General features: G+C 45.2%; 1 protein-coding gene across 1 annotated transcript; it reads left to right on the top strand.

Moving 5' to 3' along the window:
- The first annotated feature begins 1,254 nt into the window (after nt 1-1,254).
- kcng2 (potassium voltage-gated channel, subfamily G, member 2) lies at nt 1,255-15,034 on the top strand. The gene is made up of 3 exons (XM_086136113.1): nt 1,255-1,584; nt 8,781-9,615; nt 13,114-15,034. The coding sequence occupies exons 2-3, from the start codon at nt 8,854-8,856 to the stop codon at nt 13,918-13,920; spliced, it is 1,569 nt and encodes a 522-aa protein (XP_085992239.1). The 5' UTR covers nt 1,255-1,584; nt 8,781-8,853; the 3' UTR covers nt 13,921-15,034.
- The last annotated feature ends 257 nt before the right edge of the window (nt 15,035-15,291 follow it).

The following is a 15,291-nucleotide window of genomic DNA, read 5'->3' as shown; positions in this document are numbered from 1 at the left end:
GTTATGCGGCGACTGCACCTTTTGGCAGTGTATCGATTGTCTTTTGCGGGGTGGATTGCCTGTTGAAGGCACTCAAGTGAGAAGGTCCACGTCCATGCCGGTGACAGGAGCGCGCTCGCCATGAGCCTCCTGAAATGTGTCCGATTACTTTGTGTACTGCTAGATCGGGGGACACCGAGGACATACCGAGCCCCCCGACATTGCATGCATTCCACATTACGCATGCGAGCACATGAAAAGCCCAGCATTGAGACCATTCCGGCGTACCTTTCTCTCCATTCCTTCTCACTCATTTGAATTTCTAATTCACGTGGGCGCTGCCGGAACAAAGGCGCGTACTGCACGGACGCATAAACGAGAGAGCGTGTCAATCACGGCCCAGGCGACACCTTTGCCGACTCTTCCCGCGCCCACTTCCTGCTCCGAGTCGCCTGCTGACATTTGATGAAAGACAGCAAAATTGAGCACACGGACAATGGATGTCATTTATTCAAGGGCTTTCTTTCGAAAGTGATTTTGGCCATTATGAGTCATTATCGCTGAAAACGCCGGGTTCTATTTCGCTTGTCTCTTCTATCACGCCTGTCCATTTGCGTTGCTGCGTCTTGCTGTGTTGCCATCTGAAAAGTCAGACGAAGAACACGGTTTTGTGCACCCTAGTTGGTCAAACTGACCTTGATTCTTTGAACGGCATCGACAGCAGTTGTTGGGGGTATTTTATTGAGGAAAACGACTGTTGAGATGACATTAACAATGCGTATTTTATTCATGGTTCCCTTAAATCTAAAGGCTACACTCCCACAGAATGTATGTTTCAGAATCTTTGTATTATGGAACGCCAAAATAGATATAAGCGGTTTAACCTGAAATAAAAAAAAAAAGATGTGAAAACGATGTCTGCTTTTGACGCCTTCAGCCGAGGTTTGCACTCTACTGAGTGTTGGTCTATATCTTAAAATGACATTTAAAAAAAAAAATTCCAATCATGAACAAAAGGCAGTGGGTACTTAGTAAGCTTCCATGGGGAACCCCGCCTGACGACCACATTCCAAATGTATTGAATGTATACGGTAAAAAGTGGGGTCAGTATGGCGGTCCATTTAAGTCCCTCTGGATGCAATGCAGCGTACATCTCGACCGTGATAAGTGAACCCCTGCATGTGCAGTACAACGGAGCTCTTTGAAATGACAGTTTGCCACTTAAGTGCAGTCACACATGCGCGCATACACACAGATTTGGGCAGCGCGGGGGAGAGGGAAGCATCGCCACTGGAAACTGCTTTTTCTCTTTGTCCGCGCTGAGAGGAGCATCGTGAAGGAGCGTAGCAGAAAACAAACCTCAACTCTCTTTGTGTGCGTGTGCGCGCGCGCGTGCAGCTTTCCCTCCTGATTTTTCCTCGCGTTACTTCGTGCGCGTAAAATGCGCATCTGGGTGGACTCGCCGGCGCTCGCCTTGCCTTCCTCCCCCCTCGCGTCGTCCCGCGGCGTGTGCGTGGGAAACTTGGCGGCATGCGGCGCGTCGACGGCTGCTGCGCGGACGCGCGGAACACATTGAAGCAGATGGAAGCGGGCTCGGCCAGCACGGTAAGTCTTGTTTTTTTTTTTTGGTTTTCCTTCATGCGTTGACTGTTGTTTTTACACGCCAATCGGCGCTTTGACAAGTGTGAGGTGTCGATTGTGAGCTGAGCGTGGACGCACATACATGCGCGGCGCACATCTCTGAAAAGGAGATTTGGTTGCGCTCCATTGACGAGCCCTGTGAGGCTTGTCAGAACACTTTTCTTGATGACATCACCACTCCGTCAGACGGATAACGTATTTAGACAAATGGACACTGAAGGAGGACAGACGTGACCACATAGAGTGGTTGCGTGTGCAGAGGACAGCAGGAGTTCAAAGTTGGAAAAAAAAAGGGACACGGAAAAACTGGCAAAAGGGTTGAAATAACGCGATACTTAACGTCTCGTGGTAACTAAACTGAGGAGCGGGCTGAGCCTTTGCTACAATCCTTATTTGTGTTCCAATTATAATGACTGAATTATAATTTTAATGCTCTCCAACCATCTGACCCCTAAACTATTTGTATAAGTTAAAACCATGAATACCTAAGGCAATTCATATGAGAAAAAACAACAACTTCTGACCTGTTTAAAATCACTTTGTCTTTTTCACAGTTAGTAAACGAATCAAAAACATGCATGAAAATATTTAGAATGCTCCTTCATCCCTCCCATCTATTTTTAACTGACTAATATCCGAACTACAATTATGATTAAAAAAAATAATTTTATTGAATGAAGGTTAAGGTACTCTAAAACTGATGTACTTGTTTTAAATGAAAAATATGAATCTTATTTGTCTTTAAAGGTCCATTGGAGAAAAAAAAAGCCATATCCACTTTCTAATCCGCTTATCCTCACGAGGGTCACGGGTCGGCGGGGGTCATCCCGAACCAGTTGCCAGCCAATCGCAGGGCACACATGGCCGTAGAACCATTCGTGTTCACAATTACACCGAGGGATCATTTAGAGTGCTCAATCAGCCTGCCGTGCATGTTTTTGGAATGTGGGCGCAAACCGGAATACCCGTAGAGAAAACCCACACGGGCATGGGGAGAGCATACAAACTCCACACAGGGAGGCCGGAGCTGGAACCGAACACTGCACCTCTGAACTGTGAGGCGGACGTGGTAACCAGTCGCCCAACGTGCCGCTGCCTTTAAAAATCAACATTTGAATTGATTTGAAGCACACGGTACGATTTTGTTGTTTCTTCTTGCGGCTGTGGAAGTGCAAACTGCGTCATTCAAATTGCAGCTATAATATTAGGCAGGAGGTTGATGTCGTACGACAAGTGCAATCATAAAGCAGAAGCGAAATTGTTCAGTGGGAATGCCCAAAAAAACGACCCTGTATAGTAATGCGTTTTTAGCCGAAAAAAATGACCATGTGTAGTAAGGCCTTTTTAGCCCAAAAAAAGACCCTGTATAGTAATGCGTTTTTAGACGAAAAAAAAGGACCATGTATAGTAAGGCGTTTTTCGACGAAAAAAACGATCATGTGTAGTAAGGCGTTTTTAGCCGAAAAAACCCCGACCATGTATAGTAAGGTGTTTTTAGCCGAAAAAAAAGACCATGTATAGTAAGGCGTTTTTAGCCTAAAAAAAAACGACCATGTATAGTAAGGCGTTTTTAGCCGAAAAAAAAGGCCATGTATAGTAAGGCGTTTTTAGCCGAAAAAAAACGACCATGTATATAGTAAGGCGTTTTTAGCCGAAAAAAACGACATAGTATAGTAAGGCGTTTTTCGCCCGAAAAAAACGACATAGTATATAGTAAGGCGTTTTTTAGGCCGAAAAAACGACATAGTATAGTAAGGCGTTTTTCGCCCGAAAAAATGACATAGTATAGTAAGGTGTTTTTCGCCGAAAAAATGACATAGTATAGTAAGGCGTTTTTCGCCCGAAAAAACGACATAGTAAGGCGTTTTTAGCCAAAAAAAACGACCATGTATAGTAAGGCGTTTTTAGCCGAAAAAAAAGGCCATGTATAGTAAGGCGTTTTTAGCCCAAAAAAAAGACATAGTATAGTAAGGCGTTTTTAGCCGAAAAAACGACCATGTATATATAGTAAGGCGTTTTTAGCCGAAAAAAACGACATAGTATTAGTAAGGCGTTTTTTAGCCCGAAAAAACGACATAGTATAGTAAGGCGTTTTTCGCCCGAAAAAACGACATAGTATAGTAAGGCGTTTTTAGCCCAAAAAAAAGACATAGTATAGTAAGGCGTTTTTAGCCCAAAAAAACGACCATGTATAGTAAGGCGTTTTTAGCCGAAAAAAAAGGCCATGTATATAGTAAGGCGTTTTTAGCCGAAAAAAACGACCATGTATAGTAAGGCGTTTTTAGTCGAAAAAAACGATCATGTATAGTAAGGCGTTTTTAGTCGAAAAAAACCACCATGTATAGTAAGGCGTTTTTAGCCCGAAAAAACGACATAGTATAGTAAGGCGTTTTTCACCCGAAAAAAACGACATAGTATAGTAAGGCGTTTTTCACCCGAAAAAAACGACATAGTATAGTAAGGCGTTTTTCGCCTGAAAAAACGACATAGTATAGTAAGGCGTTTTTTAGCCCGAAAAAAACGACATAGTATAGTAAGGCGTTTTTTAGCCCGAAAAACGACATAGTATAGTAAGGCGTTTTTTGCCCAAAAAAAACCCGACATAGTATATATAGTAAGGCGTTTTTCGCCCGAAAAAAACGACATAGTATAGTAAGGCGTTTTTCGCCTGAAAAAAACGACATAGTATAGTAAGGCGTTTTTCGCCTGAAAAAAACGACATAGTATAGTAAGGCGTTTTTCGCCCGAAAAAACGACATAGTATAGTAAGGCGTTTTTTAGCCCGAAAAAACGACAGTATAGTAAGGCGTTTTTCACCCGAAAAAAACGACCATGTATAGTAAGGCATTTTTAGCAAAAAAATGACCATGTATACTAAGGCGTTTTTAGCCGAAAAAAAACGACCATGTTTAGTCAGGCGTTTTTTGCCGAAAAATCATTTTCCTGCAAACCCTCCAAAGACCATGTCAAATGTGCCTATCGTGCAAAGTAAATCACAGTCACTGGTGGTGTAGTGGAATAAACGCCAGTGTTCCGTCCAGGCAACTCCAGTTCAAACCCAGCTCATTGACGTGAGAAGAACAACAGCAAACAGTTACTTTTTCCTGCAAACCCTCCAAAGTGCATGTCAAATGTGCCTATCATGCAAAGTAAATCACAGTCACTGGTGGTGTAGAGGTATAAATGCTGGCTTTCCGTCCAGGCAGCGCGGGTTCAAACCCCATCCATGGTCATTTTTTTCGGCTAAAAACGCCTTACTATACTATGTCGTTTTTTTCGGGCTAAAAAACGCCTTACTATACTATGTCGTTTTTTTCGGGCGAAAAACGCCTTCTATACTATGTCGTTTTTTTGGGCGAAAAACACCTTACTCTACTATGTCGTTTTTTTTGGGCGAAAAACACCTTCTATACTATGTCGTTTTTTCGGGCGAAAAACGCCTTACTATACTATGTAGTTTTTTTCGGGCGAAAAACGCCGTACTATATATACTATGTCGTTTTTTTCAGGCGAAAAACGCCTTACTATACTATGTCGTTTTTTTCGGGTGAAAAACGCCTTACTATACTATGTCGTTTTTTTCGGGCGAAAAACGCCTTACTATACTGTCGTTTTTTTCGGGTGAAAAACGCCTTACTATACTATGTCGTTTTTTTCGGGCGAAAAACGCCTTACTATACTATGTCGTTCTTTTCGGGCTAAAAAAACGCCTTACTCTGCTATGTCGTTTTTTTCGGGCTGAAAAACGCCTTACTATACTATGTCGTTTTTTTGGGCTAAAAAACGCCTTACTATACTATGTCGTTTTTTTCAGGCGAAAAACGCCTTACTATACTATGTCATTTTTTTCGGGTGAAAAACGCCTTACTATACTATGTCGTTTTTTTCGGGTGAAAAACGCCTTACTATACTATGTCGTTTTTTCGGGCTAAAAAACGCCTTACTATACTATGTCGTTTTTTCGGGCGAAAAACGCCTTACTATACTATGTCGTTTTTTTTCGGGCGAAAAACGCCTTACTATACTATGTCGTTTTTTTTGGGCAAAAAACGCCTTACTATACTATGTCGTTTTTCGGGCTAAAAAACGCCTTACTATACGATGTCGTTTTTTCGGGCGAAAAACGCCTTACTATACTATGTTGTTTTTTTCAGGCGAAAAACGCCTTACTATACTGTCGTTTTTTTCGGGCTAAAAAATGCCTTACTATACTATGTCGTTTTTTTCGGGCGAAAAACGCCTTACTATATATACTATGTCGTTTTTTCGGGCTAAAAAACGCCTTACTATACTATGTCGTTTTTTCGGGCGAAAAACGCCTTACTATACTATGTCGTTTTTTCGGGCGAAAAACGCCTTACTATATATACTATGTCATTTTTTTCGGGCGAAAATCGCCTTACTATACTATGTCGTTTTTTTGGGGCGAAAAACGCCTTACTATATATATACATGGTCGTTTTTTTTGGGCTAAAAATACCTTACTATACATAGTCGTTTTTTTTCGGCTAAAAACGCCTCATTATACTATGTCGTTTTTTTTGGGCTGAAAACGCCTTACTATACATGGTCGTTTTTTTTCCGGCTAAAAAACGCCTTACTATACTATGTCGTTTTTTTCGGGCTAAAAACGCCTTACTATAATGGTCGTTTTTTTCGGCTAAAAACGCCTTACTATACATGGTCGTTTTTTTTGGGCTAAAAACGCCTTACTATACATGGTCGTTTTTTCGGGTGAAAAACGCCTTACTATACTGTCGTTTTTTCGGGCTAAAAAATGCCTTACTATACTATGTCGTTTTTTTCGGGCGAAAAACGCCTTACTATATATACTATGTCGTTTTTTCGGGCTAAAAAACGCCTTACTATACTATGTCGTTTTTTCGGGCGAAAAACGCCTTACTATACTATGTCGTTTTTTCGGGCGAAAAACGCCTTACTATATATACTATGTCGTTTTTTTCGGGCGAAAATCGCCTTACTATACTATGTCGTTTTTTTTGGGGCGAAAAACGCCTTACTATACATGGTCGTTTTTTTTTTCCGGCTAAAAACGCTTTACTATTCATGGTTGTTTTTTTCGGCTAAAAATGCCTTACTATACATGGTCGTTTTTTTGGGCTAAAAACGCCTTACTATACTATGTCGTTTTTTTCGGGCTAAAAACGCCTTACTATACATGGTCGTTTTTTTCGGCTAAAAACGCCTTACTATACATGGTCGTTTTTTTTGGGCTAAAAACGCCTTACTATACATGGTCGTTTTTTTTCGGCTAAAAACGCCTTACTCTTCATGGTCCTTATATTACATATGATGATTTATGCAAGTCCACCTGGGAAGGAGTCTGGTTTAAAATATGTAGGCGGTAAAATATGAGCGCGGCGACTCTTGATTTTGAAGTGCAGACTCGCCGGCCTCAACATGAGGCTTTGAAAAACACGTTGTTGTTTCAAATGAGTTTGCGCTTCACATACTTCATTCAGAGCTACTCAAACACTTTACATAATAAATTAGAGTATTCATAATTAATACCTGCTTTTTGGTTCTACGTTTGTTCTTCGACTTCTCCCTTTGATAATGTTGCTGCTGTAAATTGGGAATAATAATAATAATAGATTTTATTTATAAGCGCCTTTCAAGACACCCAAGGACACTTTACAATAACAAAAAACACAAAACAATACGGGTTGAGCAGCGGCAGCCAAAACGCGCCAGCATTCACTCAACCCGAAAGTCAGAAAGAAACAAGGGAGGGAGAGGGGGAGAACAAAAAACCCACGCTCGAACTACCCTCATTTGAGGATAATTTGAGTGAGGCAAATATATGACCTATACACCTAATTATGTCTCCATTGAGAGACAAATAAAGGTTTACTTACCTGATATCAGGTTCGACGGAGCATGTTGGGATTATTTACTAGCTCGCTTCTACTTAGGATGCAAATGATCAGTGCATGCCATGCGTCATGTGTTGTGCACTTTGGCGGGGTTAAAAGATGTGCTGAAGATGACGGCACATTCGAGCTAACATGCTGCTAAACATGACTGAAGTGGAGTAATGAAATAATCCCTCATTGCGAGTCCGCTGAAACACTCCCTAAAAGTGACATCAATAAACTTAAATCTTCAAATGTAGGCGATTTGATCAATTTAAAAGTTAAATACAACTGAACTGTACTGTACTGTATTGATTTTTTTTTTTTTAATTGAAGAGAGTTTAGGAAACGATGCAAACTCGGGAGCGTTTCAACCATTTGATGTCGTCAGCGGGACGGTGGCTCCAGATGCTGGCCTTAAATAAAAGACGACATGTCTCAGCTTGTTAACGTGAACTCGCAGTTGTGCGTGCGCCATCCTTGTCGACCTGGAGATCAAGTTGAAGAAGAAGAACCCCCCCCCCCCCCCAACTTTCAACCTGATAAATAGAACATGAGCGTGCAACTGCTATCTGCTCCGTCATGCGTATTTTCTCTTCTTCTCCTCGCTTACCGGCATTTCAAGCCATTAGCTGTTTTGTGTGGCGACTTTGTAGCGTGGTTGAGAGACGCGCTCCGCTGCCACACAACGGTACACTAATACAGCGTAATGCAAGCTCTCTTGTCGGTCTTGCACTGCAGCGTATTAGAGCACCCTTGCGCTTGAGAGGAGTGTCATGGGTAACGCTTGTTGCCTCGAAGGCGTCGTCGTAAGCGCCTTGCAGAAATGTTCTTTCTCAGACTATTGATTCAGACACAAGAAAACACGCTTGATTGTTTTTTCTTTGTTTGGTAACAGGCGTGTCAAATGTACGGCCTGCAGGCCAGAGGCGGCCTGACAGTAATCCGGTCCGTGTGTTGTTACCATTTCTGACCACTGGAGGGCGCACTGGCGAGCATTTCTATTACGATCTGAAATTAGCTGCCAAACCTGATTCAAAAGATCAGGATTGTTATCTTGCTCCTGCAGAGTTCGCTGTCTCCGTGTCTGTTCTCAGATGTGAGGAGAAGGGTTAAAAAGTAAATGAAACGGAAAAATCCCAACGTTCCACCCCCGGTGCAGTGTTAGCATCAGTGACTCGCAGTCAGACTCGTTGCGGGCTTCCCTCGTCTTTCCACTCACCACACACAGCGATTTGCTCGACTCCAGATGCGTCCGACGTTGTGTTTCTGCGTGTGCGACAGAGCGGCGGCGTGTTGCTGAATGGCTGACGAGCCGCAAGCCTCCCGCCCTCCCCCGTGAAGCAACGCGGTCGCCATGTACCAGGAGGTGGCCTTCCTGGCCGGCAGCGCCGAGCGCCAGTTCACCACTTTCCACTTCAAGCGCGTGGAGAACCCGCAGGAGGTCTCTTCCAAGAAGGGCGTCTTCTACAAGCGGGCCCAGCGCCTCGCCAATAAGCCCCAGGTCCGTCAGACAGACGCCGACGACGGGGCGGCCATCATCAACGTGGGCGGCATCAAGTACCGCATCCCCTGGTCCACTTTGGACGAGTTCCCCATGACCAGGCTGGGGAAGCTGCGCGGCTGCAGCAACGAGGCCGAGATCATGGACGTGTGCGACGACTACGACGGCAGCCGCAACGAGTTCTTCTTCGACCGCAGCCCGTCGGCCTTCCGCACCATCGTCACCTTCCTGGCGGCGGGCAAGCTGCGGCTGCTCAGGGAGATGTGCGCCCTGTCCTTCCAGGAGGAGCTGCTCTACTGGGGCGTGGAGGAGAACAAGCTGGACTGGTGCTGCTTGAGGAAGCTGCGCCTCCGCCAGGAGGAGGACAAGGAAATGCGCCGGCTGGAGGAAGAGGAGGCCGAGCCGCCGCCCTGCGAGGAGAGTCGGCCGCCGCTCGCCGGCTCCGACGACATCCAGGAGGGCGGCTGCATGCGCAGGCTGAGGGACATGGTGGAGAACCCTCACTCCGGAATCCCCGGCAAGATCTTCGCCTGCCTCTCCGTCTTGTTTGTCGCCATCACCGCCGTGACGCTCTGCGTCAGCACCATGCCGGACCTCAGGGAGGAGGAGGAGAGGGTGAGTTCTCCCGAGTCACCGGGGCTAAGAAGCTCAGATAATGACTTCACCAAGTGCGAAAAAGAGGGGGGAGTCGGCTAATGTAGAATCCAAATCAACGTGAAGCTACTGGAAGTGCGAGCTGCCGCCCCCTGGAAAAAACATCCCCGGTTTCGAGTTTGCATTTCCCAAGAAAGAAAGCGATCGATAGGCGGCAACAAAGCCGCAGCAGTCTGACACCTCCGGAATAACCTGCGATCGCAGCTTTATTTTTACCCCCGCGCTTTCTTTACTTGCATTCATTCATGTGCAGGGGCTGCACCCGGACGACTGTGACAAACGCTACAAAACGGCATCAAGCGCACCGGATCGCATCTTTGGCACTGTTTGTTTGGATTCATATTTTGAAGGCAAGGCATTCTGGAAATAGAGTCGTCGTCAAACAACAGCGAAACAGAAGCGCACATTTAAGAAGGTCAACATCTCGCTAGCTAGCTTAATGGATGGATTGCTTGAGCGATATGCGAGCTAGCTACTGAGATAGATAGCTATGCTAGAAAGCTAGACAGAAAGAAAGCACGACTTAACTTTGCATCTAAAGTAGATCGATTCCGATTTACTAAACACGTGCTTTTATTTTGTTGACGTTTCCAGGCAAGCTGATTCGGTCTCAGAGCGTGCTGGATTTGTGCTGGCATGAATCCAACCCAGGCGTTAAAAGAGGCGACATGAAGCGCAAAGCGGCCCTTCGGGCGACCGAGAGCACAACTGTCACAGGAGTCTAAGAGCAGCTACTGCAAATAATTGAGCGCAAGTCTGCGGATGTCAGACACGCAGCGTCGTTGTTCGCGCACGCCTGTGAAAATGCACGGCACGCCGTTACTTGCCAAGCACTTTTCATGCAACAGGACTGCATGGTGAAGTGCTTGAGCTAATTACGGAGTGTCTTTCCATCGAGGGACGGGCACTGCCCCCCCCCCCCCCCACTGTCCCCCCCTCTCCCCCTCCCTCCTCACATGCGGCATCATTACAGAGCATCCATTAGACTTGATAGGCAGCTTTTACATTAGCGCTGATCTGACCCGTGCTAATGAAAGCATCACACGGAAAACATTGTTTTGCGTTTGCGAGGCGATGTCGCAAACGCAATTATGATCACGAATGGAAAATCATCTCACCAGACTCACATGAAGTTATAAGGTTGTTTCATCCCGCTTTATTTACTCGCTAGCAAGTTATGCGAAAATTGGGTTGGCATTGGGTGGCAGAATTGGATGTACCGAATGTAAATCTCCGACATAATTATACAGAAAAAAAAAGTCTTTTGATTGGGTTTCCAATAAATTTGACATGAATCTTGATGCCAAAATTCAAGCGTATGCCGCAGGTACTGGTAGGCTCATGCATGTGGAGGAGCGTACGAGGGATAAAGTTTTTTCAACAAAATCCGCTTCCACTTTTCACACGGTCTAAACATTTGTTCAAATGTGGCGTGAAAGAGGCAAATATCATTTCACTAAGTTGTAAGGATGGACTCTGGTCTTACTCCCACATTCGAAAGGCAGCTGCGAGAGGTTCCGACGATACTCGACACGCGAGACAAAATGTAGCTGCATAATACACGACAAGTGCAGCTCGGTCAGGCGTTGTGTTCAGGGACATTCTGTTGAAACGAGGATTTTGTTGCTTTGATTCCATTAGTGCCACTCATGCCTTCAAACGTTAATCCCATTTGGACGAAACAGCAGCTGGGGCCTCATTTAAGTTAATTGACATCTGGCAAAAATGCTGGCTTTTTTTTTAACCCCCCACCTACCCACACCACACCTCAACCAAGGGAGAAGGGACATCTTGCCAACGCGTCTCTGTCGAGTTACCCTAAATTTGAAGCTAGCTAATCCAATCTTGTCAAACTTTTTTTTTTTTTATTCAAGAAAAGGAAGGAAGCACTAAAGGGGATTGAGTGGGAAGTCTGGCGGGGATGAGAGGCTACACACTTGTGTCACAAGCTAATCAAATATGGAGCTTTTTGTCTCCCACAAGCCACCCTCCCAAACGCCTCTTTGGGTCTGCTCCAATTTGTCAAAATGTGCTTTTAAGTCTGTTGTACAAGCACCACATAGATGACAGAAGAGGGGGAATTGGAATGAACAAATAAAAAAAAAGCGCGGGGTTGAATAGAAGGCTACTTCCTGGCTCACTAAAAAACATACACAAAAAAAGATTGGTCCATTTTTAATTGCATTTGCATCATGATTAGCGTGCTGCGTGGATGCCTTTGAGAAAACTTTGTGAACCGGATTGTCTGCGATAGTTAGATAGGAACATATTTTGAAGACATGTTCACGTAGTGCCAATCATATTATGGAATGCCTCCAGATTAATTTTGCGGGAGCGCCTTTGGGACTGCGCCGATCGTCACGCTCTTGGTGGGCAGCAGTGTGGAATTACATAACAATCATCAGAATTGGGAACTTTAAAGTGAGGGCTCACTTTCTCTGCTAGTGTTTCTTCTTTCTTCCAGAGTATCAATAAAAAAAAAAAGCAGGGAAATGTTTGTATCCATTCGCAGTTTAATGGCTAGAACGCCGCTGGTGTCGACAGCTCCCCGTTGAGTGCGCGGCACAAAGCGACTGCTTCGTAAGACTTAAAGGTAAATGCGTAACGATGAAAGGAAAGCAGTTCTCATTTGCACTGCGCTTCAGGCCCGACCGACTTAATAACCAAACAATGTCTTGCAATTATACGCTGAAATATTCATGAGCTCGGACGACAGAAAGATGAGTTCCCTTTTTTGAGTACACCTTTGATGGCGTGTCAGTGCCTTTTTGTTTTCGCACGTAATGAACGTTCATCGGCCTTCTTTGTTCTTTAGGGAACGACAAAGTCTCAAGGCGAGACTCTCGAAGCGCTTTGACTTTGCGACATCACCTTCATATCCGTCTCGAGACCGGGAAAGCATTCTTAAAAGAGGAATACAAAAGAGAATAATGAGTGCCGTATTTTCTGGACTATAAGTCGCACCTGAGTATAAGTCGCACCAGCTAAAAAAATGCTTAAAGAAGAACAAAAACGTCGCACTGGAGTATAAGTCGCATTTTGGGGGGGAAATGTATGTGATCAAATCCAACACCAAGAACAGACATGTCATCGTTGAAGGCAAATCAAAATAAAACCACAGGCTGAATAAGAGTACGATATGCTAACGTTACATGACGCATAAATAATGAACTGAGAATGTGCCCGGTATGTTCACGTAACATATTTAGCATCAACACAGGCCTAGAGCCCCCTCTTGTGGTTCAATATGAAAATAACATGTCAAATGATAGAACGTGTTAATTATTTCACACATAAGTCGCTCCAGAGTATAAGTCGCACCACCCCCCCGCCCCCCCCTGGCCAAACTATGAAAAAAAAACTGCGACTTATAGTCCGGAAAATACGGTAATGACTCAAAACGTAGCGAGTTTTTACCATCTCGGCTTACCTCGATGCGGTTGTCGGTTGGCCCTGCAGGGGGAGTGCTCGCAGAGGTGCTTCAACATCTTCGTTCTGGAGACGGTGTGCGTGGCCTGGTTCTCGCTGGAGTTCGTGCTGCGCTTCATCCAGACCCAGAGCAAGTGCGCCTTCCTGCGCACGCCGCTCAACGTCATCGACGTGGTGGCCCTCCTGCCCTACTACATCACCCTCATCGTCGACTCGCTGTCGGCGGGCGGCAAGCCGGCGGGCTCCGGGAACAACTACTTGGAGAAGGTGGGCCTGGTCCTGCGCGTCCTGCGGGCCCTGCGGATCTTCTACGTCATGAGGCTGGCTCGCCACTCGCTGGGCCTGCAGACGCTGGGCCTGACGGTGAGGAGGTGCACGCGGGAGTTCGGCCTGCTGCTGCTCTTCCTGTGCGTGGCCATGGCGCTCTTCTCGCCGTTGGTGTTCCTCGCCGAGAGCGAGTTCGGCGCCAAGCAGGAGTTCACCAGCATCCCCGGCAGCTACTGGTGGGCGGTCATCTCTATGACCACGGTGGGATACGGCGACATGGTGCCCAGGAGCATCCCCGGCCAAGTGGTGGCGCTCAGCAGCATTCTGAGCGGCATCCTGCTCATGGCCTTCCCCGTCACCTCCATCTTCCACACCTTCTCCAGGTCCTACGTGGAACTGAAGGAGGAGCAGAACCGAGCGCTGAGGCAGAAGCCGGATTCGCAGGACAGCACCAAGTCGCAGAACAGCGAGGACTCGCAGGAGACGGATAGTTACCAAGGCGCCGCCGAGGCCGCCATCTCGGCCGTGCAGAGAAGGAAGTCCGCGGCTCTGTACAGAGAGCACACTTAATCGGATCCTTCCCGGGGAAAAGTGTGCTCTACAAAAACGCCTGTTGGAGTTTCTGCTTGGACCGCAGGAAGCTTTGTTTGGACTTTGGGATCATGGCTGATGAATTAACTATCAACCAGTCCTCCCCAAAAGAAAAACCAAACACGCCATGAGGACATGACGATCGGGACTAAATTGAGCATTAAAATGATTTTTTTTTTTTTTTACCAATCTTAGGATCAAAGCCCACAAAGGTCCGATTCAAAACAAAACGGTGGTTCGCAAACTTTGTACACCAAGTACCAGCTGTAAAGCGATTTTGCTCTCCAAGTAGCACAGCGACCAACATTGGTCGTAAAAAGGTCAACTTAATGAAACCGAGGGAAATACTTGATCGAATACTATTTGAAGGCAACAATAGACAATCGTCGTCATGAAAACGTTAGCCGCGCACCTTAATTGCCTTCGTCATTTTTGGAACAACAAGAAAAAAACAAAAACAAAAGGGAGTACAGTTGCCTACAAAGAAATAAAAATATTCAGCAAGTACATTCGTATATATTTTGAAATCGATATTGTTAGAGTATGTTGAATATGGCAAAGGCCGTTATGCTTTTAGGCTAAGCATGTTTCAAACCCGGCCGATATTTACGACCGCATGTCTGTGGTCAACAGAGTTTGTGCGAGCCACAGATTCGGTCAACGTAACCTCCTTTGGAGCGCTAGCCAATTACGAGATAGGCTAACAGTTAGCATCGTTTCTCGATCGATTTCACAGATCATCGATTTTGTTGTGCGCTTTCAGAGCAGTAACCACACCAAGCCATGACATTTTTTCCTTGTTTTGCCTCACGTCCCAAAATCGATTAGCATGCTGAAATCCGCGACGTTCATCCCGCTCTAGTCGCGCGAGGCTATTGAGCCTTCGTTCTGATGCTAAATATTTCACATGGGCTTGTTACTGAAGCAGAATGATTGAGAGAGAGAGAAGTAGTGTTCATGGGAATTACTGATGCGCCGTTTCATTCCCCTTTATTGTCTCATTCAGTATGCACGATGTGGGCTGAGCTAATTATAAGCCACAACGCAGCAGGAAAAAAAATAAATAAAAGTCTCAACGGTCTGTCGGGAAATTAGATTGATGAGGAAATGAGAAAAGGATTGATGCCGATCGAGCGAAGGAAAACACGAGGGGAAGATAAATTCACTGCACCCAGACAATGAAGGAGAAACCATGAGTCTCGTACTTCAAGTTTTTAATAAGATATAATCAAGGTCCAGAAACATGGGAGCTGCTTACCAATTAGTTTCGGTCAGTACCTTTTTTTTTTTTTAAAAAGGTCAATGATTAAAATGAGAATCTTTCTAATGATGATTGTAATCTTAAAGTTG

This window comes from Hippocampus guttulatus, chromosome 18 (assembly GCF_054856545.1).
Source record: "Hippocampus guttulatus isolate MCC_2025c chromosome 18, RoL_Hgut_1.0, whole genome shotgun sequence".
Classification (NCBI taxonomy): domain Eukaryota; kingdom Metazoa; phylum Chordata; class Actinopteri; order Syngnathiformes; family Syngnathidae; genus Hippocampus; species Hippocampus guttulatus.
Note: the sequence above shows the minus strand (reverse complement) of the source record. Positions and strands in the feature narration are given on the sequence as shown.

What these genes read in the sequence shown, in the direction of transcription:
- kcng2 (XM_086136113.1), top strand. Translation starts at nt 8,854, where the DNA reads ATGTACCAGGAGGTGGCCTTCCTGGCCGGCAGCGCCGAGCGCCAGTTC. An exon ending in TCAGGGAGGAGGAGGAGAGG is followed by an intron (nt 9,616 to 13,113) that starts GTGAGTTCTCCC and finishes TTGGCCCTGCAG; the next exon opens with GGGGAGTGCTCGCAGAGGTG.